The following is a 26,102-nucleotide window of genomic DNA, read 5'->3' as shown; positions in this document are numbered from 1 at the left end:
TGCTGCTAATGCTAGCATGCTCATGATAACTCCATAAACTCATTCATCGATTCACTCACTCACTCATTGCGGTTGCATTATTTGCATTACAGTCAGCTAGGGTTATGCAGTTATACCGTATACCGCGGTTCTTGAAAATAGCAACGGTATTTTGTCAATACCGTCATAAAACCGTCCTAAACAATATATGTAATAAACGGTTTAGAGAGTGTTTGTTCAGTGCCACTGTCTGTGTGGTTGAAGATGCTATGAACGTGATAACGTTTTGTAAACAATGTAATTTGTCAATTCAATAATCTGTCAAAAAAGACGCATCACGTAGGGTTGGGCGGTATTTGAAATAGCAACAGTGTCGATACAAATACCGTCATTTAAAAAATCTGCTGCGCAGATGTGCGCATATATACAGTATAATAAACGCCTAAGGGTGTTTGTCCAGCACCGCTGTCTGAGTGGTTGAAGACGCTATTGAAAGGTGATGATCATTTTGTAAAAAAAAAATATTTGACGTTTTGTAAAACAAAAATATTTTAGTGGGGGTTTTTTTGTTTTGTTTTTCAGAGTGGGGCAGTCCCACTCATATTTTTCTTTTCATTGATAGAGACAGTAGAGCTTTTGACAGGAAGGATGAGAGAGAGAGAGAGAGAGAGAGAGAGAGAGAGAGAGAGAGAGAGAGAGAGAGAGAGAGAGAGAGAGAGAGAGAGAGAGAGAGAGAGAGAGAGAGAGAGAGAGAGAGAGAGATAGAGAGAGAGAGAGAGAGAGAGAGAGAGAGAGAGAGAGAGAGAGAGAGAGAGAGAGAGAGAGAGAGAGAGAGAGAGAGAGAGAGAGAGAGAGAGAGAGAGAGAGAGAGATGACATGCAGGATATGTCGCGTCCGGAATCAAACCGGGAACCCTGCGGTTACGTGGTCGACGCTTAACCCGCTACGCCACCTAAGCGCCCGTATTGAGTGTTATTAGTGTTTCCCATACATAGTCTCATTACTAACCAGTAAAGTATTTTTAGCTCTGTTTTTATTTATTTATTTTAAGCGCATTCTTCAGCACTGCTCGCAGAAAGTACAGGGCTTTGGTCCATGTTCCACCAGCCGTCGTCACAAATGCATAATTTGAAATGGACCTATCGCTAAGCCACGGCTACTTTGAAAACTCAGACAAACAACCAACGCTTCACTGACAGTGACTGACTGACCGACCGTGACTGAATGACATTCAATGACTTACAATGGCGGGAGTTGGCAAATTTCTAATTTCTGATTTACCTCAGCAAGTAATATACAGTACATGTTTTTTTTTAAGATAACAAGAATATTTAGTCTAGAAGCTTTTCACCATCAGATATTAGCGAGTTGTTTGTCAGAGTTTTCTGCCTGTATTGACTTTTGCTGTGATATGATTGGACAATTTCTATTTTGGGGCGTGGCTTAGCGATAGGTCCATACCACTGTCTGGTTGAAGACGCAATTGAAAGTGATGACAGAACTTTTTGTAAAAAAAATCAATAATTTGAGTGTTATTAGTTTTTCCCATACATAGTCTCATTATGAACCAGTTAAGTATTTTTAGCTCTGTTTTTATTTATTTATTTTAAGTGCATTCTTCAGCACTGCTCGTAGAAAGTATAGGGCTTTCAGGGTCCGACAGTAACACTTACCCGCTTGCCCGGAGCAAGTAAAAAAATCGCCGGGTTTGTTTGTGTGAGCCCGACGACGCTGCTGGATCCTGGATATGTTTACCAGTGTGCAGGAAGACCAACAGACGGCGCAGGCGCCAGACCAGACTAGATGATCGTGGAGTGAAGATATTATTAAAGCGATGCGACGGGTGATCGTGATTTTTTACTTGCTCCGGGCAAGCGGGAAAGCATTACTCGAACCCTGGCTTTGGTCCATCTTCCACCAGCCGCCGTCACAAATGCGTCATTTGAAATTGGCGGCTCCGTAAAAGCCCTACGATGGGATGTTGAATCCCACAGTGAAACCGTAAACCGCGGTTACATTTGGGGGCGGTTTAACGGTATAAAAAATTTGGAAACCGCCCGACCCGACAGTCAGCACACACGTGCTGTGAGCATCTTCTAGTTGCCCTGAATCTCTCTGTGCTGGAGAATGTATTCCTGACAGTGCCTTGCATAAGTAATGGCGTTTGTGTTTTTGCTGTATACTCCAAAAACGTTCCACTTGCAATCGCTCTGGTACTTCATAACATTCTTTTTACTGTATCTAATGAGGATTAGCTAGTGATTTGCACCTTGCAGTGGTTAGTAGTCTCTGTAGTTCGGCTGGTGACCTGTTCTGTGGACGGTGGTCTCTGACACCTTCACGCCTACCACCTGGAGAGTGTTGAGTCCCTGATCTGATCTGTGGACAGTTGTTTTGGGGGGTGTTTCTTAATTATGATGAGAATTCTCAGCCCTCCCACTGTAGAAGTCTTACATGGCAAGATTCCATGGCCCGTTAGTGACTGCTGAGCTCACCCACCAACAACATCTTAATGGTGTTCTAAACTGTTGTTTTTGGCAAGCCTACGGTTTTGGCTGTGTTTCAGATTATCCAGCCTAATTACGTGCTTCCTTGACTTTCATTGACGTCTCTTTGGTCCTCATGTTGACAGACACCAATAGCAGACTCCCAACGGCAAACACACTGCAAACACACACACTGACAGACTAGAATCAATACTACACATTGATAGCTCTTATGCCTGCACAAATGAAGAAACGGCAGTGTCAAGCCAATTGTCCCATTACTTTTAGGGTACTACTGTGTATAAAAAGTACACAAATATCCTCAAACAATGTCTGAAAAAAATGTATTTAACCTCATAGTCATACTTTGCCAAAAGAAGAAAACAAATGCTTCACTGTCCCATTACATACGCAGGCCACTGTATGTTGTTTTGATTTAGATCAGTACAGTATGTAACATAGCTCTTCTTATAAAGGCCCTCTAACAGACTGACAGTATCGGCCTAGTCTCTTATGGTTCCTCCCCCCAGCCAGGAAGAGCATTAGAAGATGCCTGTCATGAGGAACATTTCCTCTACAGACTTCTACAGGAAACACAGCTAACATAGCTGTGAACTACCATCTCATCTACCATAAACAGATCAGTTTCAGAATACACCTGTTTTGAATCAGTTTTGAATCTTCTTTTTTTGTTTTTGCTGCTCTCTTTGCAAGTGAAATTTGATTTTAATATTTTTGTATAGAATTGCTTATTTAGACTAAATCTTGCTTTTACAAAACACTTTCCCTTTCAATTATTTTACCCTTTGCATATTGCCTTCAAAAAGTTGTTTGAACAAATAGGAGTTAGGTTGATGTTACAGTCGAACAGTCAACACATAGAGTTGTCTTAAAGGTGACTGTTTGCTTTTAGGATGTTCATGTTCTCTCTGTTGACTGATGTGAAGTATCTCGCCCAGCCTTTATGCCTTTATAGGAGAGGTAATCTGTCGGTTGGAAGTTTTGCATAGTATGATATGGGCCTATAGCGTTCAATAGCATTTGCATGCACTTGGTGGACACATTACCTTGTTTTGTCAAGTACTGTAGGTTTTTATGTACACTTTCATTGAGTCATTGTGCAAAATTAGTTTCAAGTTTTATTGTTACGTCATATTACACAAGTGTAAGAGAGTCAAATTCTTAGGCTTCGGTTCCTGACATTACAGCACAAGGCAATAGGGCATAATTCAAGATTTTTTAAAAGTGACAATAGGACAGGACACAAGTGACAAATAAGACAGGATACAATTAGCAGTACAACTAGTAAATAAAATAGATAGTTCAAGTGGTGAAGTGGCTCTGAGCTTAAGGTTATGGTGGTCCGTATACATGGGTGTGTGCTTGGGGGATGGTAGTCAATTGTCTACAGCAGAATGCCTGAGTTAGAATCAGAGTTGTGGTTTGAATGTCGCCCCCTACAGGGCCGGGGGTCAGGGCGCAAGAGGCCAGAGATGGACGCCCAGGACAAGCCCTACGTCTGTGATGGTAAGTAGATGAGTCACAGAGCCAGAGACGTAAACAGCCGCTCTCACACACCGCATTACGGGGTGTGTTGTTGTGATATCGTCCAGTGATGAGGAGACGGTTTCTTTTGTGTTGTTGTCATTTTTCAAGTGGTTCGCTTTATAAAGAAACATTCACTTGAAGTGGAAAAGCCTTGACACGGGGCGAGTTGAATAGACTTGTTTTCATGTCCAAAAATAATACTCAGTCTGTTCCAGGGATGGGAGGGAGGAAGGGGGAAGGGGGAAGGGGGGGGTGCTTTAGTAGTTCAGTTATGCCCATGGCCTTAACTCAAACCAAGTGTAACCCCAAAACATATTCATGAAGTAAATTTTAGATACTCTGAATTTTATTTTTTTCTGATTTTGAGATCCGGTGCAGTGAGGCGTAGCTGCCTTTCTTACGCGCTGTGAAGAGATTAACACTGCCGTCTCAGGTAGTCCAGCAGGCATGCAACTTGCATGTGGAAAAATGAGGATTGTGGTGTTAGTTGTCTTGTTGTGGTGACTCTTTCTGAGTGACTCATACTCATGCTATTTTCTTTTTCCTTTCCTCTTTTTTATTTATTTATTATTTTTTTCTGCTTTGTGTTTTCTCTGTTTCAGACAGATACAAACAAAAGCATAAGTCAAAATCTTCGGCCACAGGTATCTGGACTAGTTGCCTTCTTTACTGGTAGTTTAGGACATGAGTTGTTTCGTTATTTTTAAGACAGTCGATCAGTGTTGGGACGATTTTCCCAGAGATTTTTTTTATGAATGCAACAACAGTGCATGTTTCTCTCTGTCTTCATACAGGGAGCTCTGTGTTAGTAACCGTTAACACACTCCCTCGCTGTCCCTGCGTTTTTTACCTCAGGGCTGTTCTTCTCTCTATGTTAGCTTGTTACCCTTCCTCACTAGTGAACCGGCTCCTTGTGTTTTCATTCCGTTCTCCTCTGAGCCGGAAATAAGATAAGCTACCTCCATGGGATCCTATCAGTCTATTTACAGAACTGGAAATTGTTGAATCTCCCCATGGGCGTTTGCATTTTATTCTCAGCAGATATGACCTTTTTGGGAGACCTTGTTTGACACACTTCTGAGTGAACTTAAGACATGCTGCCGCACACCACTTGTTCTTAAGACAAAGACACTTACGTTAAAAGGCTGGAATTTGTTGAAACGCTTGTTTTTGATTAAATGTCTCGAGACAGTGTCGGCGGCTGTTTTGACCTCTTGTCGAAATTGATCCCGCGGTCTCCGTAGCGACGGGAACGTTGTGCTGTCGGGGTGTTTTGAATGTGAGGTTAAATCGTGTTTACAACCCCATGAGATCATGTGATGAGACGCTAAACCAGATGGAATGTTGACCTCTCGTGTCTCCGTGTCGCGCTGAACACAATGCATAACAACATTTCAAACAGTGTTAAGACACGCCGGTAGAGAAACATATTTTTCTTCTCTGTGTTTGTGTGTGTGTCTCTGTGTGTGTCCAGTCTGTGGGAAGCGCTACAGGAACCGCACAGGGCTCAGCTACCACTACACCCATTCACACCTGGCCGGGGAGAGGGGGTCCGAGGCCTCCCGGTCCCCCTCCACACAGCGCTCCGACAGACACAAACGTAAGACGCTACACTGTCCTCCAGGCCTCTTGTTGTTGTTTCTTCAATGTCCTTTTTCTTTTTTCTTTTTCTCTGGTACATAGAAAATTCACCTTTTGCTGCTTGATGGACCAACAGAAATTGTATAGACTCTCAAAGACTCTCTCTCTCTCATGTCATGTACGTGTAGGGCTGTTCTGTGGTTTACCTACTGTAGTAATAATAATAATAATAATAATAATAATAATAATAATAATAGATGTTATTTAAAAGCTCCTTTCTCCAACTCAAGGACACTGTAACAGAAAGAGGAAAAAAAAAAAGCGAGAAGCAGGACAATAACAAACAAAAAGAAACACAACAAACAAACAGGCAGCTATGTGTTAGTCAGGACCCATGTCCTGCTGTACGAAGGCCAGTCTGAACAGACGCGTCGTGAGTCTGGTCTGACAGTATAGACGCGAGCTTCGCTCAAGGTCGTTACCTAAAGTGGAGGTAGCAGCAGCTCTGTAGCAGTAAACAGGTTCAGGGACATTGAGCCTCCAGTTTCGCTAGCTCTGTTTCGCTAGCTCTGTGTTCGCTAGCTCTGTGTGGAGGTAAACGCTACTGGACTCTCCACACGGGGTTCCTGCCCGCGCTGCACACATGGTGTCCAATAATAACATGTTACCCTTTTTCCCTGAGGAGTTATAAATCCCTACAATTATTGGGGAGGTTGTAGGCCTAACTATTGAAAAATAATCATATGAACGTTTTGCGTCGTAAAGACATTTCTGCTTTATCGGGATGGAGACAGTAGATATTGACTGACAGGAAAGATGGTTGAGAGAGACGGTAGAGATTGACAGGAAGGGGAGGGATGAGAGAGAGAAGAGGGATGACATGCAGGACAGGTCGATGGTCGGAATCAAACCAGGGACTTACATGGCATGCTAGGCTCCCCTGCATACTAACTCATTAAGCTGATCCAGAGCCTGTGTCTAATCTTTATTTTACTTTAATTAATTTATTTTTATTTTTATTTCTTCCTGGCTGTCTACTTGTTCACTCCACTGTCAGTATTATTGGATTGGTTTTTGTGATGTGTGTTGTTATTATGGTTGTTGTTGTTTTGGGGTTGGGTTGGGTGGGGTGGGTGGGGCAGAAGGGTTGGGTTGGGTGGGGTGGGAGGGGTGGGTGGGAAAAAGAAAATGTAAAAAAAAAAAAAAGTGAATGTAAACCTTATTGTTTGATTATACTTCTCACCAATAAAAAATGTGGAAAAAAAACAACAAAAAACGAGCCTGTGTGTCCCTGTCCCTGCAGGTCAGAAGGTGCCGGGCGGGACGGTCATTCCCAACAACTACTGTCACTCCTGCCGGGGGACCCCTGGCTCCAACAGGAAAACGGGTAAATCTGGGGGTCCCTGCGCAGCCTGCCAGCGCTCCGGTGAGTACCCAGCACAGTGTAGATGTCCCTGGTTTACTGTACTGTAGCTGCTGCTGTTTGGGTTAGGGCTAGGCCACTGTGCTGCCTGAGATGTCACTGGTTTACTGTGCTGTAGCTGTAGTTGTTAGGGTTAGGGCTAGGCCACTGGTTTACTCTACTGTAGCTGTTTGGGTTAGGGCTAGGCCCCTGGTTTACTGTACTGTAGCTGTTTGGCCACTGTGCTGCCTGAGATGTCACTGGTTTACTGTACTGTAGCTGTTTGGCCACTGTGCTGCCTGAGATGTCACTGGTTTACTGTACTGTAGCTGTTAGGATTAGGCTACTGTGCCTCTGTTCTCATACTGGTACCGTCATTGTGGCTAAAGCTCCTTTAGCAACAGGCTACCACAACCACGTTGCACTAAGGAGAGGAGCTATAGGAGATATTTTCTGCCTGCCGCAATAAGACTGAACTCCTCCTCCGGCTGACTGGCTCGATCGGGATGATCAGAGTCAGGCTGGAGGATGTTAAATCATACTGGACTGTTGTTACTGTATATAATGTTTCAGATGTCTTTTTATGTCTATTTTATATATATATATATATATATATATATATATATATATATATATTCTATTGTTCAGTTGCCACTTTATTTTGTTGTTGTTTGTGGTGTGGGCTGCTGTAATGGCTTAATTTCCCCTCAGGGATCAATAAAGTACTTATCTGTCTGTCGGCCATCTTGTTTACCAGCGGGGCGCGCGGAGCTGAAGGAGGACAGGACGTTGGCGGGGGCGGAGGAGCTGTTCGGGACCACCTCAGAGAGCGACACGTCCACGTTTCACGGCTTCGAAGACGACGACCTGGAGGAGCCCTCGTCAAACGGCAAAGACATGTCCAACCGATACAGATAGAGAAGAACTTTCTAGAAACCTTTAATACGGACTATTTTTATTATGGATAACCTCTGGCAAAAGTCTGCTGCTTCTTTCTTTTTTTTTTTTTTTTTAAAGCACAAGTGATGATTTCAGGACAGAAATGCAAGTGTTATTTTATTATCTACTGAACATTGTTGAATAATTTATGAGCGTGTTTTTTTTGTTTTTTTGTTTTTTATATTAACTTTAAAAAGCAACAAGCAACTGACAGTGTTCCTTGACAAAGTGACTCGCTCTCCGTGCGAAAGAGAAGAATCGTTTCTTGGATTCATTTTTTTATTTCATCCACTGGAGCAGAAAGGCAAATACGTTATGAACAAAAAAAACACTGGAACATGTGGATATATAATTGTATTGCTTCCGTTTCGGATGATTTTGCCAGAAGAAAAATTCAATAATTTATCTACAAATTAAGACTTGGATGATAAAACTTGAGTTTGTGGATGAGGAGTGAATGTCAACACCGACTCTCCCTCAGCCTGTTGATGATGTCACTGGAGCCGTTGGACAGGAGGAGCTTCTAGAAGGTTCCTCCACTGCTTTACCCTCTGGATTATAACAATGTGAAAATGAAGGAGTCAATGGAAGGAATGAAGGAAGGGTGCTGGAGGAGGAGGTGCTGGAGGAGGTGGTGGAAGAGGAGGTGGAGGAGGAGGTGGTGGTGGAGGAGGTGGTGGTGGAGGAGGTGGTGGTGGAGGAGGTGGTGGAGGTGGGGATTCTAATGGGGCATTGAGATGAGGAGGAGGCCTATGAAGTCAAACCAAAAGCAGGCATTGGTTAGCTGAAAGGTAAGCATTAAGCACTGGCATACTGCTATATTTAGTTAGATAGATATTTATTTTGATAGATATTTAGATTGATTAGCTCCGGTTTGAATGACGCAGTCTGGCTCCTAACACAATAACGCTTGATAAGTACCGGTCTGGTTTTTGCCTCAGCCAATTTATAACTGTCTTGACAAAAACAAGGGATTTGGGGGACGTTGAATGCAGAACGCGGGTACTCTGGCTACAGCAGCGTGGTTTAACTCTCATCCCTAAGATGGGCACCTCAAAGGGGGCTACCATACGCTCTAGCTGAATGTACTCATTTCTCAATTTTAGTTGCATTGCCGAAACAGGATTCTTCTGCGTGGTGATCGTGCCTGAGTAAGACTGGGTTGACGTGAAGTCAGCGGATCACTGTCACACAGCAGTCAGATGATCAAACGCTGTGTTTTGGGTCTCAGACACCAAAATAATCCCAGCTCTGCCTTGTCAGAAGCTCTGGGAGGATCAGATTGGCAGAAATACACGTTGGCACGTAAATACCAGGCTCATAAACGATGTTACTCATTTAGTGTTGCTCATAAAAGGGGGGATTCCAACCCCATCAATTTGTATGTAGCCGTTCTGCCTTTCCCTGTGCCACGATAACGATGCTTAGTGCTGCAGACGGTCGAAAGTAAACGATCAGACATGTTTGTTATGATTGCCATCAACAAGCGGAGGGGAAATGGTTGATGTTGAGAGAGAGAGAGAGAGAGAGATGCAAATCTCACCCACGTGTTCTTTGTTCTAGGGGCACCTTGGCATGAAGATCCAGACGATGGCGGTCGGTCAGTGAACGGTGGGGTTCAGAACCCTCCAAACTGGGCCTCCATCCCCGCCCTCCTTCTCCACTGGGCCCAAAGAACCCATTGCGCTGCCCACTGTGTCAGCCATCCCTCCATCCAGCCAACAGCCACACAATCCCATACTACCCTCCCTGACTCAGACCTTCTCAGACCGTTTTTTGAAGCAATTCTTCCCCTGAGAATAATGTATTGATTATATCATCCCAGATGGGAACATCTGATAAATGAGTACAGTTCACGGCCCCTGCACTGTGCTGTGTCTATCGTGTATCCGTAAAGGCCAGGCTCTGAGGACTCCGTTCCCCACGGGGGTGAGTTTAAACCCTGTGGCCCCCCGCAGCCCCCCCCTGCCCTGCGCGCTTCTCTGCGACGTAGTCCGCCATGCCTGCAGTGATCGAATGTGACACTGAGACGTCATTAGCTTCATCACGGTGCCGGCCCTCCTGCCTGCCCCCCCCCCGCGCTGGGAACCAGCTCTGACAGCCATGAACCCAGTAGAACCTGACTGGAACGTTGAACTCTAACCCCCTTGAACTCTGACCCCCCTACTCTGCCATAGCCATAGCGCGGTGCTCAGTTCCACCACTAACACAACAAAACCTCTCCGGACTACAACAGCTTCCACGTGGCCACCTAAACTCGTTCTCCACTTTTTTTGCTTTCTTCTTGCGCTCTTCTGCTCTTTGCTCTCTCTCTCTCTCTCTCTCTCTCTCTCTCTCTCTCTCTCTCTCTCTCTCTCTCTCTCTCTCTCTCTCTCGTGTGACGTTTCTTGAAAAGGTAAAAAAGAAAAAAAAAAGATTTACTTTTGCTTTCATCTAGTCTTTTCTCAAAGTCTCTGGGTTGTGCTAGGCTAATCTATGTTGTGAACAAACTAGCCTAACGAAAGATTAGGTTGTTAATATTTGTTTTGTCTATCTGCTGATGACTCTGATGTCCTCCTTGTTTGTTCAGGCTTAATTGATACCTCTGTCTCTATCAGGTCCAGTGTTGCCAGATTGGGCTACTTTTGGTCACACTGGACGGGTGGATTCGGCGGCTTTTAGACTGGTTGGGCTGGAAATTGTCAATCCCGTCTGGCAACCCTGATCAGGTCTACGATATCTACATAACAACTACTCAGGCCTTTACTTGACACTGCTGTTGATTGTTCTTTGTCCTCTCTGCGTTGTAATGCAGTTTCCAAGCCACTCACCCCTCTCCCTCACGTGATTGTAATAAAAAAAGGACAAACACGCTTCATGAGGATGTTATTAATATAAGATATAACAAAAACAGATGAGGGATTATGGGGGGGTTTTCTTCGTCAGAGTAAACTATGTGTTTTGATTCCCAGCTTTAAGAAAACTTTGCAATAACAAAAAATCTTCCTTCGCCTGTCTGTCCTCCACCCCACCCATTTAGTTCACCCCCACTGCCCTATGCCCCAATTCTTTCTTTCTTCCTAGTTAATAAGTGATTTACTTATTTCTGTTTTTTAATACTGTGATGGGATACGATGCTCTCTTTGTTGACAAGTAGTGATAGTAATCAGTGCGTTATTACTAGTCAGACCTTAACACTGGTCCAGAGTCATACACACAGGGCGTGTTGATGTTGACATGTTGAACTTTAAGGCACGGAGACTTCCGGAAGGACTCTGCACAACAGGCTGTACAACTGTGCTAATGTGACATTTGATTTGAGTGATATAAGGCATTTATAATTTATGAAGTGTTGAAAGGTGCTTGGGGAGTGCTAGGTTTATATATCTGGTACGGAAATTATATAGAGTACTGTATGTCTTTCCATTGATGTGTGGTAGTTGGCTGAGTTTGTGAAGAGAAACCCGAAATGCAAGATAGCAGTGGGTTAGAGAGAGAGGGGGAAGGTGTCCTACAGTAAATTTCGACACATAATAATAATAAAATAAAATAAAAACATTCACTTACTCATTCTAAACACTGAATTCCCTCAGGGACCCTCACATAAGCTGGTTTTATCCTCGTGAAGATAGAATAATTTATGTTTCCTTAGTCAGCATCAATCTGGTCTTCTCTGCATCAATAACTGAGTTTCCATGGTAACTTCCGAAAGGTCTAGTAGTGAGTGTGTCTAGAGAGTTGTTTGCCCCCCCACCCCCACAGTCAACCATGGCACTGATACTCTCTCGTATGTTGGTTCATAGTTGATGTTTGATCTTTTTTTTTGGCGAATGAATGGGTGGGTCTAGCATGGTGCACTTAGAAAACAAACAACACATGCTCTTTTATGAACGTCAAGAGATCTGTATAGAAAACTAAGTGTCACCAATCATGTACTAGTGCATAGCCTGTATACCTCGTCAAACACAGCAATAGCCCCAGGCGCTCTCTGACTCTGTGTTAGCTTTCCTGACCCGGAGCGATAGAGGGATGGAGGGAGGGATGGAGGGAGGGAGAGCAGGGGTGTGGGAATGGAGCCAGGAGGAGATGAAATGGACACGACTGCTCATTTTACCCCTCTGCTGTAAATAACTCAAATGGAGAGAATGAAGTCTTTGTTTGTTAAACTATTTTTATTGTTATGGAAGAAAAATAAAGAATGAGACTCTTTGCCCTAATACTGATGGATTGGTGCGTTGTTCTTCTTTTTAGTTTTTGTCTCCCCAGTCTGTGTATTTTATCTCTTCTTTGTCTATTACAATTCCAACATTAAGATGTAGTGTACTGTTACTCCCCTGGAGATGCAGCGTCATGTATATTTCATGATGTTGTGCGAGGCGGGCATGTTTCATACACAAACAAACACACAGACATCAATCAGAGGCAGACAAAGTGCTGTAGACAGAGGTCTAAACGCTTTTTATTATTTGGTGCCCATAAGTCTTCAGGCGCATGGGTCTTTTAGAGTGCTACTAGTCATCTTGCTGATTGAGAAACTAGAAGCACTAAATGCCCTGGATATGTTACATGCATAGTAATAATGTGCCCATACCATAAAATAGCTTTTTTTTTTTATAATGGGGGGGGATAAATGTATGTTTCCTATAGAGCCCATTTCTATACAATGGACTGTACGTATAGGGCCATTGTGTTTGTGCAGGCGCTATTCTTTAACACTGACTCAATAAATTAAGCATCTCTCTCTACCTTATAATGACAAGGAGGTTATCAGATTATAATAATCATATAAATATCAACCCTGCACCTCTACAGTGTACAGTGCACTGCAACGACTCTAATAAAAAATGATATTCTTGAGACCATTGATAATAATCCTCTTATATTCTGTGGTGGGTGTAATGTTGTAACATCCCATCCTACTGTCGTAGTCTCTGGACAGATGTCAACGTGCCCCCCCCCCCCTACCCGCCTAGCGAACGAGGACGCCCTCCTCAGTCTCAGGACGTGTGTGTCAGTGAAAGACAGACCAATCAGAGGTGATCATGTACTGGAGATCCTAGAGATGATGGTCGATGCTGTGATTGGTCGAGACTGTTTCCAGTCGCATACCACAAGGTTGTTGTTGATGTCTTTTTAGTCAACAATGATGCTCCCATGTTTCAACAGTGTGGTGGGGGGATGGGAGGAGAGGGGGAGTAGAGGGCTTTTCCTTTTTGGTTATTTTCGAGGAGGAACAACAAAGCCGCTTAATGGGTGGCTCTGCCAGTGACGACATCTGTCTGGTTCCTAACTCTCCAACCACGACGACCCGTTTCACTGAGCTTCCCCCCCCCCCCCCCGACAGGCATGCACAACTGCTTGGCAAGATGCCAACAGAACACATGACATGAATAGAGAGTTCAAATGAGTACATCCCCATCTCCCGAGACTGGGTTTATGGTAGAACATGTTAGATGATGGATGGTGGTGATAGGCTTCCAAACAGGCCTGTACAAAGTCAGTCATGCAACATGAAAGCTTCGAAAATGAAACAGAATACCTCAGGGTGTGAAGTTAAAGTCTTGGGTCCCAGATGGATGGCGACATGATTTTACATCATCTGAAGAAGATTTTTCAGTCCACTGAGGCCATTGTTTATAGTCGTTTACTGTCCACTAGATGGCACTGCGGCATCATTCCAACAGAGTTGTGCTTTTTCTTTTTTCGGGGGAACAAAAATGTGAATGTCACTTTTTAGTGGCTTTGTGGTGATTAGATATGGCATTTATCTACGTGTATCTTCTTGAATAGTTGCAAAATAAACGGCTGCCATTGTTAAATAATACAATCTGTGTTCTAGTACAGTATTCTAAATGAAAACGATATTTGTTCAATGTTTTTCTGAAGCTGTTATGTCTGCTCCTGGAATGTAATGAAGCATGGAGATTAACCTTCGAAGCCACTTGTCTAGTCTGTAGTGATGAAATACCTTTAAGGCAAAAGCCACATCTCCAACCCACTGCCAAAAGAATGATGTGCACGTTTACATCCGATAAATTGGCTTAAAGTGGGCGCTGTTATAATAAACAAACACCATACTGAGTTGAAAGATATAAAAAGAGATTTGTTGCCGGAAAAAAAAAGAGAGTAGTTGTCCCATTATTGCTGGCTGCCTTATGATGGCAGAGACTGTATTGTGTTTGTTTACATCCGGGTATTACTTGTTGTACATTAGTATGTGTGTCTATATGTGCTTGTAGTACTGGATGCATGCCACGTTGTAGGTGGGGGGCGGGGTTCCCCCTGGCTGGCACGGTCCGTTCCTCCGTAGTTCTGCTGGCAGTCCTAGCCCCAGCGCCGCTCCCCAGGTGTGGCAGTAGTCCAGCAGCCAGTGTCTGTGCATGAGCCCCTCTGCCCCCCCCAGGGCCCCTCCTCTCCTCCCCGCCTGGCAGTACCCCCTCCAGAGAACCTCTGCCCCCCCCAGAGCTCCTCCTCTCCTCCCCGCCTGGCAGTACCCCCTCCAGAGAACCTCTGCCCCCCCCAGAGCCCCTCCTCTCCTCCCCGCGTGGTTGTACCCCCTCCAGGGCCTCTCTGCCCACCCCAGCACCCGTCCTCTCCTCCCTGCGTGGTTGTACCCCCTCCAGGGCCTCTCTGCCCACCCCAGCGCCCCTCCTCTCCTCCGCCTGTGGCAGGGGTGTGTGCCCCTCCAGGGGCAGGGGTGTGTGCCCCTCCAGCCTGCCGGCCCGTGTCAGGAGGACTGCATCAGGCCTGTCAGACGCTTGCCTGTCAATGACTTGCCCTGGAAGAAACACAACAACAACAATGAGAATGACAAAGCATTGAGACTTTTCTGGCTCACACATTTTGAACCGTGTCGCTCCCTGAGGTAAAGTGTTCATCGAGGACACCGGTTTTCCCCACTATTCTAAGACTATAATGTCAAGTTACAATAGAGTGTGAGTTATACATTGACAATCGGAGAGGTCAACTTTTTGTTGACAGGGGAAGGGGGGAGGGGGAAGGGGCAGGGGAGGCCGCCACCACTTATGTAAAGGGAACACTGAACACACCAAATATATTGTGTGATATGAATTTTTCCACCCCCCCGACCTGTCATTCTTACCTCTTTTTGGGGTGGTCCAAGAGTTAATTACCCCCCCCCCCCCAAAAAAAAAAATTATATATATATATATGAAGAGAGAGAGAGAGACGACCAGCAGTGAGACGTGGGTCTGTCATACAGCCCGGGGGGAAGGGGGGGGGGCCAGGCGACCAGGAGACTTACCACGCTACGAGTGAACTTCTCCAGGGAGGTGCGGCGGCCTTGCTCACTGTCGCTGGACTGCTGTTACGGCCGGGGGGCGGGGGGTGTGGGGAGGGGGGGTTAGGGTGTTGGGTTGGGGATGGAGGGGTGGGGTGGTGTGGGGAGGGGGGGTTAGGGTGTTGGGTTGGGGATGGAGGGCGGTGGGGTTGGGATGGGGGAGGCGGTGAGGGGGGGAGGGCAGGGGGGGTGAGGTAAGATTAGAGACTTGTCACAGCAAAGCAGAGGTCACATTTGTTTTTAGTCAGTACAGCCAGATGCAGTGGCTGTGGTGGAGCGTTGCTCCAGACCAGCAGGGGGCAGTAGTGTCTATGCTGGGTTGTTGTTGATAGTGTTCGTGAGAGGGACAGCTGGCTGCTGTGCTGGTTTATCAAGTACTGAAACTATACGTATATATAGTACTATCAGTGGCGGCTGGTGGTGATACTGAGTGAGGGGGCTAATAAATCCATTAGGCCTAGGGTCTATACCAGGGGTGGGCAATTAATTTTCACAATGGGACACATGAGAAACCGTGACTATTGTGGAGGGCCGGACCAGTAGGCTGAACTTAATTCTGCTCAATATTACTTTTATCGCTTTATAAAAAGCAGTAAATGATATGGTTTTGACTAGCTGCTACTGGTAAGAATACATGTTATGATAAGGCTATGAAAATGTGGAGTAGGTCAAATATAGAAGAGCAAGAGGACTCATTTAAACACAGGGAAGTAAATGCAGCTATAGTTTTGACCTGATCAGTTTGTGCCTATTATTTATTAACATAACATGCATACAACATTACGAGTCACAGTGTAGTATTTCTACCTTCTGAAATGATGGCTAGGCAGTGATACTGACTTAAAGTGCTCTGCCAGTAGTGTATCAGACTGCAGGTCAATGAGTTCGAGCTGAACGTCGCTGGGTGTATTATCCACACTGCAGGTTAAGGGAGAACAAATCATGTTCATTTCATTCTCAACTGTTTTGAAGTCTTGAAATCACCTTGAAAACTCACCATGCAGAGCTCCTAACACGGATGAGTACCTGCAGAGGTGTTTTTCTGACTTTTATTCTGAAACTTTTTTTTTCTGACTTTTATTCAGACATTTTTTTTTTCTGACTTTTATTCTGAAACTTTTTTTTTCTGACTTTTATTCTGAAACTTTTTTTCTCTGACTTTTATTCGGAAACTTTTTTTTTCGGACTTTTATTCTGAAACTTTTTTTTCGGACTTTTGTTTTGAAACTTTTTTCGGACTTTTATTCTTAAACGTTTTTTTCTGACTTTTATTCTGAAACATACCTGGAGCGACCTGGGACAGTAGGAGAAGTTACGTGTCATAAGAGCACTTCACTTGGACACTACTTAATTTCCAATCATAGTGGAGGTATGATATATGGCATATATATATATATATATATACAGTGGTGTGCCGTCAGGGCCAGCAAGGCCTTCTCTGCTGGCCTAAACATCATCAGAATATACATTTTATTTTAATATATATTTTCCACAAATATGTATTAATGATTCCCCATAGTCTATTCTCTTCATTTCATAGCTTTCCTCTTGGTTGCGCTGCTTCCAGTCTCCGATTGAGATTTGGAGGGCTGGCCTTTATGTTAGAGCTTTTATCCAATCAAAATGTGTTGCTAGGGGGCTCAAAAATCTGCCCGCCTTCACATTAAACGGTGCTGCGGATTCGACCTGTAACTTAACATTGGAACGAGAAAACCTGTGGCGTACCTAGTAAACCTACGTAGATGCGAGCAAAAGCAACAACGGCGCCTTCTGTAAGGCTCAATGATGTCAGCACCCAGCACGTCTTTTGATTGGATACGCACTATTGCTACGCACTATTGATACGCACTATTGATATTCACTATTGAGATGCGGAACTATGCCGGTAGATGTGAAACTTTTGAAAGTGCGCAGGGAAACGGAGCCTTACAACGAAAGCTTTCGTTGACTGATCGATAATACTGATCGATTGTGTCCTGTTTTTGGGTAAACAATAACTTTCATTTAGGGGACACAATGAAAGCGCCAAGTCCACAAACAGAGGAAACTACGTTGAGCTTCTTTCTTTTCTGGCTGAAAACAACCCAGATTTACATTACCACCTGTCCACAAACAAAGTGTTTACTGGGACGTCAGGCAAAATACAAAACGACCTGATTTTTGCTATTGCTGAAGTGATGGAAGAAGAGATCCAAATGGAGATTAAAAAGGCACCCTTTGTCGCTATTATGGTGGACGAGACGACAGACGTGGGTAATGTAGCGATCTTAAAGATGTTAGTTTAACACTCTTCATTGTAAATGCGGATTTATTGATTAAAAATGCTTCGGAAATATTAATATAACTCTGTTGTACTTGTCTGACTATGTTAAGGTGATGCAACGCCCGGTTATACTGTGTTTCTGTCTAGTTTCTAGAGCCATGGCGTCATAACGATGGTATTAAGAGGTAGAATAATTCAGGTAGGAATGTGTCGGACATCACTGAAGGCCTAGGTGTGAAATGCACCGCCCGCCACTGTATATATATAGGCTATACATACATAAAGGCATTTTTAACGAACTCCCAGCAGAGTGAAAACACGAAATTCTGTGATTACTACCTTTTCCAGTTGAACATAAACTAAACTATTTAAATGCTGCTATTGTTTGCGATTTTTTTTCAGAGGATGCAAAGTTATAATGTAGCGTAGGCTATGGAGATGTTGTAGTTGATCCCAAAGTCTGTTCAAACCCAGGCAGCGAGACCAGCAGGAAAACACAACTAGATCTTCTATAATTCTAACTGGATTACTTTGTTTCCAATCATAGTTAGCTAGATTACTTACTTAGCTAGCTTACTTTTACTTATCAAATGTACATATTGTGATATAAACGCAGTGCACACACACCGACAATGCATGTCTAGCATAGGCACAGCACATCGCCATAATATCATTTTTTTTGTTATGCTTGTTGTAAATAAAAGTTATTTGATGCATTGAAATGACATAAACTAAGATAATAAGATGGTTATCATAATTTTTCAAATCTTTATTAATAAGTTATTACAGAAACAGTAAGTGACATTTTCCGAGAGTGAAATCTGCCAGTCCTCACTGTTAGCCAGTCCTCACTGTACTGCTATTGTACTGCTACGCCCTGTCATTGGTCAAAAGTCAGCCTGGGCTGAATTAATTTAGCCCAAATTTGAAGATGATGCTAGGAGTTTGGGCTGTAAAAAATCAGCCCATTTAGATAGTTTTTTGTGACTATTCGGTGCTGTTGCTGCTCTAGGTTCCACCAAAATCAATCAGTTCTAAGGTTTAACAATTATTATATATGAATTATATTATTCAACAATTATTCTATTTTAATATTTCTTTAATTTAATAATAATTTATTGTAAAAGATAGGGGGGGCTTAGCCCTGCCAGCCCATTGATACCAGCCGTCCCTGAGTACTATATACTTATTTATACTAACATTACATTGACTTTCATTGGTTTTATTGCCGTAGTAGCATATTAGTGATTCAGCTTGAATTTGGGTCAAAAGAAGAACGTAGTTAGTTAGTTTAGGAGTTAGTCAGAGTAGCTCACCTTCTTCCTGGCTAGCAGGAGGTCCTGGTAGATGTTGGATCTCAGGAAGCGTGCATAGCTGTCACTCTTCATCAGCTTGAAGATGTGCTCCTGGAATAGAGGGAAGAGGTGGAGTGTATTTATAGTTTGTGTGTGTGTGTGTGTGTGTGCGTGTGTGTGTGTGTGTGTGTCTGTGTGTGTGTCTGTGTGTGTATGTGTCCATGCATGTGTGTGTCTGTGTGTCTGTGTGTGTGTGTGTGTGTGTGTGTGTGTGTGTGTGTGTGTGTGTGTATGTGTCATAACGCTCCGGCAACGCTAACACGCTAAGTACCTCTCTTTGGCATTCAGGACTGCTTGGTGCGCAATTTATATAGATCATTTGATGTAAGGCTTGTGGTTGACTATTTGAGTGTTTGGTCTTCTCAAGGAAAACCTGGACAGCGACGCCCAGGAGAGTACGGACTGTATTTCTCGTAGTGAACGGAGTAATTTAAACAACGCCGCCTGCTACATCTACTCTGCTAGCTGAGGCCTGCTACATCTACTCTGCTAGCTGAGGCCTGCTACAATGTTGTTTTTTACTCTTGCCGTGCTCAGTTTGTTAACTGGATGGGACTCTACTATTAGTGACAAATGTCGGTCCTACAACTCGGAAGACTTGTTCTCACAGTTGGTCATTCCGTGCGGTGAAACCCTTGCTTTTGGTGTACTCTCCCTGTCCCCACTCCACTGTGTCCCGAACTCTCTCAGCTACGCAGTCTTTGCAAACTGGCGGCAGCTTCTCAGTCTCACTGTTCTAAAAGACTGCTTCACAATCACATCTGCGGACACTCTCCTGGACGTCACTGCCTCCAAGGACTCTCAGTCTCGACTGAACCCTCCATTCGTGGAGAAAGAGACTTCTTGTTCTTTTGTTGCTTTTGATGTCTGGAAATGTTCAGCCAAATCCTGGCCCCATGTCTGTTAATCCTACCATTTGTAACACACCAGATGATTTTAAGAATATGCACGGGTTACGTTTCATTCACATTAATGCACGCAGTCTCTTACCTAAAATGGATATGATACGTATATGGGCAGAATCGACTGGTGCTCACATTATTGTTGTCTCTGAGACCTGGCTTTCAAAGTCCATATCAGATAGGGATGTTGCTTTAGATGGGTTTGATCTCTACCGCTCTGATCGTCCCCGGAGAGGCGGGGGCGTGGCTATCTATGTTAGATCATTTCTCGCTGCTCATGTCCTGCTTTCTACATCTGCTACTAAGCAATTTGAATTGTTAGCCTTGAATGTAGATCTGTCTGGAGGTCAACATCTAACCGTTGTTGGCTGCTATAGGCCCCCATCAGCCTCCCCTGATACATTGCCCACCTTAATGCAGCTCCTGTCTCAGCTTCATTTTAATGAAATTGTCCTCATAGGGGACCTGAACTGGGACTGGCTCTCCATAGCTTCAGATGACTTTAAAGGCCACTGCTTGTCTTTTGATTTCACCCAAATCATTGAAGGCCCCACACGGCTAAATCCCAAACGTCCAGACAAATCGACGCATCATGACTTATTTATCACTAATATGCCGCATAAATTCACTGCAGCTAGTGTTTTTGCAAATGACCTCAGTGATCATTATGTAATTGGAGCTATCAGGGATAGCAAAATCCCTCGTTCTAAGCCCTGTGTCATTCAGAAGAGAGATCTAAAGAACTTCATAGAGCAAGCTTTCCTCCATGACCTGCAGCAGGTTCGTTGGGACCGTATTTTCCTGATTGGTGATGTTGACCTCGCCTGGGAATATTTTCACGATAGTTTTAGCTGTCTTATTAACAAGCATGCTGCTTTTCGGCACTTCAGGGTTAAAGGTCGAAACACTCCCTGGTTCTCTAGCGAGCTGTCATCCCTCCTTCACAAAAGAAACCGGCTCTGGGCTGCAGCCAGGCAGTCCGACTCTGAAGCTGATTGGCTTTCTTTTCGGCAGGTGAGAAATAACTTCACTGCTTCTGTCAAAACAGCAAAAAGTGATTTCTATCTTTCTCGTTCCACTGATAATCTGAATGACCCCAGAAGGTTTTGGAACACAGTTAAGTCCCCCTCAGCCAACTCCGGCCTGCTGAGCTACCTTCCCAAATTATCGACAACTCAGTACCAGTGTTCGATAAATCGGAGATGCTTAACTGTTTCAACAAACACTTTATAGCCTCCGGTTTACTGTTTGATTCCTTGTCAGGAGTCAACTCCCCACCTTCCGGTCCCCCTCCTCCTCCTTTGGCGAAAACCTCTGGTAGTCTCCCTGGGCACCACTCTTTCTCGTTCTCCCCCTTCTCTGTTAGTGATGTCTGGAAAGCCTTAAGAGAGCTAGACCCTAGGAAATCGGCAGGTCCTGACAATCTTCCTCCTCTCTTTCTGCGCCTTGCTGCAGATTTCATTGCAGAACCTGTATCACACATTTTCAATTGATCTATTTCTAACAATGTGATGCCAGAGGTCTAGAAAACCGCTTTTGTGCTCCCACTTCTGAAGGGGGGTGACCCAAAATGTTTGAACAACTACAGACCAATTTCAAAGCTTTCTGTCCTAGCCAAGGTCCTTGAGCGACTAATTAACGATCAGATCAAGGACTTCCTAGATTCACACAACATCCTATCGCCCCTTCAGTCTGGCTTTAGGAAGCAGCACAGCACAGTGTCTGCTGCTGTCAAAGTGGTTAATGATATTACTGAGGCTTTGGATAAGAAGAATCACTGTGCTGCACTTTTTATAGACTTGTCTAAAGCCTTTGACACCGTTGATCATGCCATCTTATGCCAGCGCCTCTCTGATATTGGGCTGTCCCCTCATGCTGATGGCTGGTTCACCAACTACCTGTCACAACGGAAACAGTCTGTGCAGTTTGGTGATCTCTCATCCAACTTGCTCACTGTTTCCAATGGGGTGCCACAGGGTTCGGTCTTGGGGCCAACTCTCTTCACCATTTATATCAATGAAATAGGATTAACCTCTAATGCTGCTGTTCATTTGTATGCGGATGACACAATCTTGCATTGTTTGCATCCTCTATCAACCGTGCCTTCGAGGCTTTGCAGACTGCTTTTGATGCCCTTCAGTCCCAGCTGTTTCAGCTCAGACTGGTGTTGAATACAGGGAAGACCAAAGTCATACATTTTTCCAATAACAAGCGGGTGCCAAGTGCTCTTCCTGACATTGTATCATGTCAGGGTTCACCTATTGAGCTTGTGCCAAACTACAAATACCTTGGCATTCAACTGGACGACAGCCTCTCTTTTCAACTGCACATAGACAACCTTCTAAAGAAACAAAAATTGAAGCTAAGCTTTTTCTTTAGAAACAAGTATTGTTTCTCAGCTGCTGCAAGAAAACGTCTGGTTGCTGCCACCTTTCTGCCTCTCTTGGACTACGGTGATGTCTTGTACATGAATGCCTCTGCTACCTCTCTTCAACATCTGGACGCTAAGGTTAAGGTTTATAACAGGCTGTTAACCCCTTATGCATCACTGTGTGCTATATTCTCTGGTTAACTGGTCATCTCTCTCTATCCACCGAACCCTTCACTGGTATATTTTCATTTACAAATCCATCCTTGGTCTGCTCCCCTCCTACCTTTCTAACCACCTGTCACGCAAGCAATCCGTCTACGGCCTTCGTACACAGGACATCATCACATACTCCATCCCCTTGGTCCGGACCATGAAAGGCAAAAGGGCGTTCTCATTTGCAGCCCCTTCCTCTTGGAATTCTTTACAGCAGAGTCTGAAACTGTCTCATCTGATCCCTCTTTCCAGTTTCAAGCTCTCGCTGAGAGACATACAGTGCGAGTCCATGATTTATTCTTGCAATTAAGTTGACCCTCCCTTTTGCCCATTACTGACCCCTCCCTGTCCCTAGCTCTTTAGCTGTCTAGTTTTAGGTTTTGTAGTTTTAGTTTAGTTTTAGATTATCTTAGACTGTTTTAGACTAGTTTTAGTTTTAGACTATGTAGTTTTAGTTTAGTTTTAGACTATATTGACGGAAAGTTTTAGATTATATTAGACTGTTTTAGACTAGTTTTAGTTTTAGACTATGTAGTTTTACTTTAGTTTTAGACTATGTAGGCCAGATTTTGTATTGTATTTGTTTGTGGTGGATGTTGTATGCCTGTGAACAGGCCACACTTGAAAATGAGCCCTTGGGGCTCAATGTGTTTTTTACCTGTATAAATAAAGCAAAAAAAAAAAAGTGCATGCACATGCGTGCCTGCGTGTGTGTATGTGTCCATACATGCATGTGCATGTGTACGTGCCTGCATGTGTGTATGAGTCTGTGCGTGCGTGCGTGCGTGTGTGTGTGTGTGTGTGTGTGTGTGTGTGCATTTCACACACAAAGTCTCCAACTACTTCAGCATAAACAAGTGTCCATATATCCATTGATAGACTGTCAGCCAGACAGCCAACTAGCCAGACAGCCAACTAGCCAGACAGCCAACTAGCCAACTATCTGATTGTAAGTGGATTACCTCCCCAGGCAACAGGACTCTCAGATGACTAATGTGTGTGTGCATGTCCATGTGCGTGCGTGTATGTGCCTGCGTGTGCATGTGCGTGCGTGCGTGCCTCTGTGTGTACATGAGTCTGTGTGTGTGTGTGTGTGTGTGTGTGTGTGTGTGTGTGTGTGCGCGCGTGCTGTGTGTCTGCCCGCTCAAGGTTCTATGGGAGTGAGAGAGAGAGAGTGAGAGAGAGATAGAGAGAGAGAGGGAAAAGAGGTTAAGGGAGAGAGAGGGAGAGCGGTTAAGGGAGAGAGAGGTGCAGAGAGAGAGTGAGAGTAAGAGATAGAGAGAGAGAGAAAGCAAAAAGAGAGGTTAAGGGAGAGAGAGGCGCAGAGAGAGAGAGAGAGAGAGAATGAGAGGGAGAGGGAGGGAGATTAGTTATTACGTAAGCGTGGAACACGGGGGAGCTCTGTGCTAGCCATGCATGCTAACATGGAGGGAGGAGTCTCCTGAGTGAATGCAGAGCTATCAGCACTAATGTACTGTGTGGCACTCTCCCGTCAAACCACACTAACACGCTGGACCTGAGGAATCCTGGGTGAATAGCTCGGGCTATTCAGAGGCATTAGGCGCCCCATTAGGCCCGGGCAAACACCGTCCTCTCCACCATCCACTCTCTATTCATCCTTCATCCACGCCTCACAGCCACCAGTGGTAGAGTGGCTCGAAATCATGTTTGCGTGTGAGTGGCTGGATGTGTGTGTAATATGTGTGTGTGTGTGTGTGTTTTGTGTGAGTACAGTACAGTAGAAGAACAAGCATTGTGTGTGTGCATGTTTGTGAGTGTGCTGCTACTGTGTGTGTGTGTGTGTGTGTGTGTGTGTCTTATCCCCACTAAAAAAAGAAAAAGAAAATCCTTCTTTCTTTCTTCTTCTAGCATTGTAACTGCCAATGGCCCCTGGTCCTAGCATAGATTTAGACAAATGTACTAGTTGTAAATCACTTTGGATAAAAGCGTCTGCTAAATGTGAAAAATGGAAATGTGAAAAAAGTGTGTCCATAGGGCGTAGCTAGGGTAACATGGGGTATTTCAGTGAAGGTCACGTGTGTGTGTGTGTGTGTGGCAATACAGAGGATGCATCTTTGAGCCCTGCGTGTGCTGGTGGGAGTGTGAGGAAGAGATACGCGTTTGTGCCAACGGGACACTTGTTACCAGGCCTGGACTGTTTATTCCAACAGCCGGCCCTGCTTGTTATATACATACATCCACCTGAAGGAGTCCTACCTGAGCGTCCTCGAAGCTGTAGCGCCCGGGGTCTTTGAGGTTGTGGCTGGTGAGCTCGTAGCTGCGGGAGTCCAGGTTGATGGAGCTGGGCGCCCCCTCCGCCAGGAACTCCTGCCAGATCTCCTGTGCCCGGTCCGCCACGTCCTGCAACGGCCGCCGCTTCAGGTCCTGGACCGCCAACCAGAACCTGGCCCAGGAGCACAGGGGAGGGGGGGGGGGTATTCCATCAACGTTGCTGAAGGAAAATCCAGGCTTATTTTTGTATGAAGTCTCGCGAGATTTAAAGAAATAAGGCCAGATTTTTCTTTGATAAGTCTTGCAAAATCTATCAAAAAATAAGCCTGGATTTTCCTTTTGCGACGTTGATGGAATACCCCCCAGGGCACAGCTAACAGATAGCAATGGAAAACAGCCGATATCAATAGACACAACATACATTCACCTGTTTATATGCCAAGAGAGCCCCCCCTTGTGGATGTTCAGAGGAGTGCTTCTCTAAGTGTCATTAACATTAATAAAAAGCTACACTCCTTTACTCAAGGGCTTGTAAATGTTAATGTATGTGAACCAGGAGGATGTCCCTGGGCCTGTGAGACTGTCCTGAGCCTGTGAGGCTGCCCTGGGCCTGTGAGGCTGTCCTGGGCCTGTGGGGCTGTCCTGGGCCTGTGGGTCTGTCCTGGGCCTGTGGGTCTGTCCTGGGCCTGTGGGCCTGTCCTGGGCCTGTGGGCCTGTCCCTGGGCCTGTGGGTCTGTCCCTGGACCTGTGGGTCTGTCCCTGGTCTGTGAGGCTGTCCCTGGGCCTGTGAGGCTGTCCTGGGCCTGTGGGTCTGTCCCTGGACCTGTGGGTCTGTCCCTGGACCTGTGGGTCTGTCCCTGGTCTGTGAGGCTGTCCCTGGGTCTGTGAGACTGTCCCTGGGCCTATCCCTGGTCTGTGAGGCTGTCCTGGGCCTGTGGGTCTGTCCCTGGACCTGTGGGTCTGTCCCTGGTCTGTGAGGCTGTCCCTGGGTCTGTGAGACTGTCCCTGGGCCTATCCCTGGTCTGTGAGGCTGTCCCTGGGCCTGTCCCTGGGCCTGTCCCTGGGTCTGTGAGGCTGTCCCTGGGTCTGTGAGGCTGTCCCTGGTCTGTGGGTCTGTCCCTGGACCTGTGAGGCTGTCCCTGGGCCTGTGAGGCTGTCCCTGGACCTGGGTCCCTGGGCCTGTCCCTGGGCCTGTGAGGCTGTCCCTGGGCCTGTCCCTGGGCCTGTGAGGCTGTCCCTGGGCCTGTGAGGCTGTCCCTGGACCTGTCCCTGGGTCCCTGGTCTGTGAGGCTGTCCCTGGGCCTGTGAGGCTGTCCCTGGTCTGTGAGGCTGTCCCTGGTCTGTGAGGCTGTCCCTGGACCTGTGAGGCTGTCCCTGGGTCTGTGAGGCTGTCCCTGGTCTGTGAGGCTGTCCCTGGACCTGTGAGGCTGTCCCTGGTCTGTGGGTCTGTCCCTGGACCTGTGAGGCTGTCCCTGGTCTGTGGGTCTGTCCCTGGACCTGTGAAGCTGTCCCTGGACCTGTCCCTGGTCTGTGAGGCTGTCCCTGGACCTGT

General features: G+C 45.3%; 2 protein-coding genes across 4 annotated transcripts in view; one reads left to right on the top strand and one right to left on the bottom strand.

The window, feature by feature from the left end:
- Positions 1–3,880: 3,880 nt before the first annotated feature.
- Positions 3,881–7,914, top strand: LOC308175775 (zinc finger protein DPF3-like; the record flags this gene model as incomplete). Its single annotated transcript, XM_080550323.1, has 4 exons — positions 3,881–3,992; positions 5,488–5,613; positions 6,898–7,020; positions 7,754–7,914. 4 exons carry the CDS (start codon positions 3,881–3,883, stop codon positions 7,912–7,914), a joined length of 522 nt encoding a protein of 173 aa, XP_080406449.1.
- A 6,727-nt stretch (positions 7,915–14,641) lies between these two features.
- LOC308163461 (regulator of G-protein signaling 6-like) overlaps positions 14,642–26,102 on the bottom strand; it is a gene marked incomplete at both ends in the record, with an annotated part of 68,847 nt that continues 57,386 nt past the window's right edge. Inside the window, 4 exons of one of the 3 annotated variants that reach the window (XM_080537648.1) lie at positions 14,642–14,692; positions 15,179–15,238; positions 18,794–18,883; positions 24,536–24,722. In XM_080537648.1, the coding sequence (XP_080393774.1) occupies positions 14,642–14,692; positions 15,179–15,238; positions 18,794–18,883; positions 24,536–24,722 (388 nt within the window). The remainder of the gene's footprint in view (positions 14,693–15,178; positions 15,239–18,793; positions 18,884–24,535; positions 24,723–26,102) is intronic. The other 2 variants (XM_080537649.1, XM_080537650.1) reach the window with 2 other exon arrangements.

This window comes from Nansenia antarctica (genome assembly GCF_963989245.1).
Source record: "Nansenia antarctica genome assembly, chromosome: 1".
In the NCBI taxonomy this organism is placed as follows: domain Eukaryota; kingdom Metazoa; phylum Chordata; class Actinopteri; order Argentiniformes; family Microstomatidae; genus Nansenia; species Nansenia antarctica.
The sequence above is the reverse complement of the archived record's forward strand: the minus strand, read 5'-3'. Positions and strand labels throughout refer to the sequence as shown.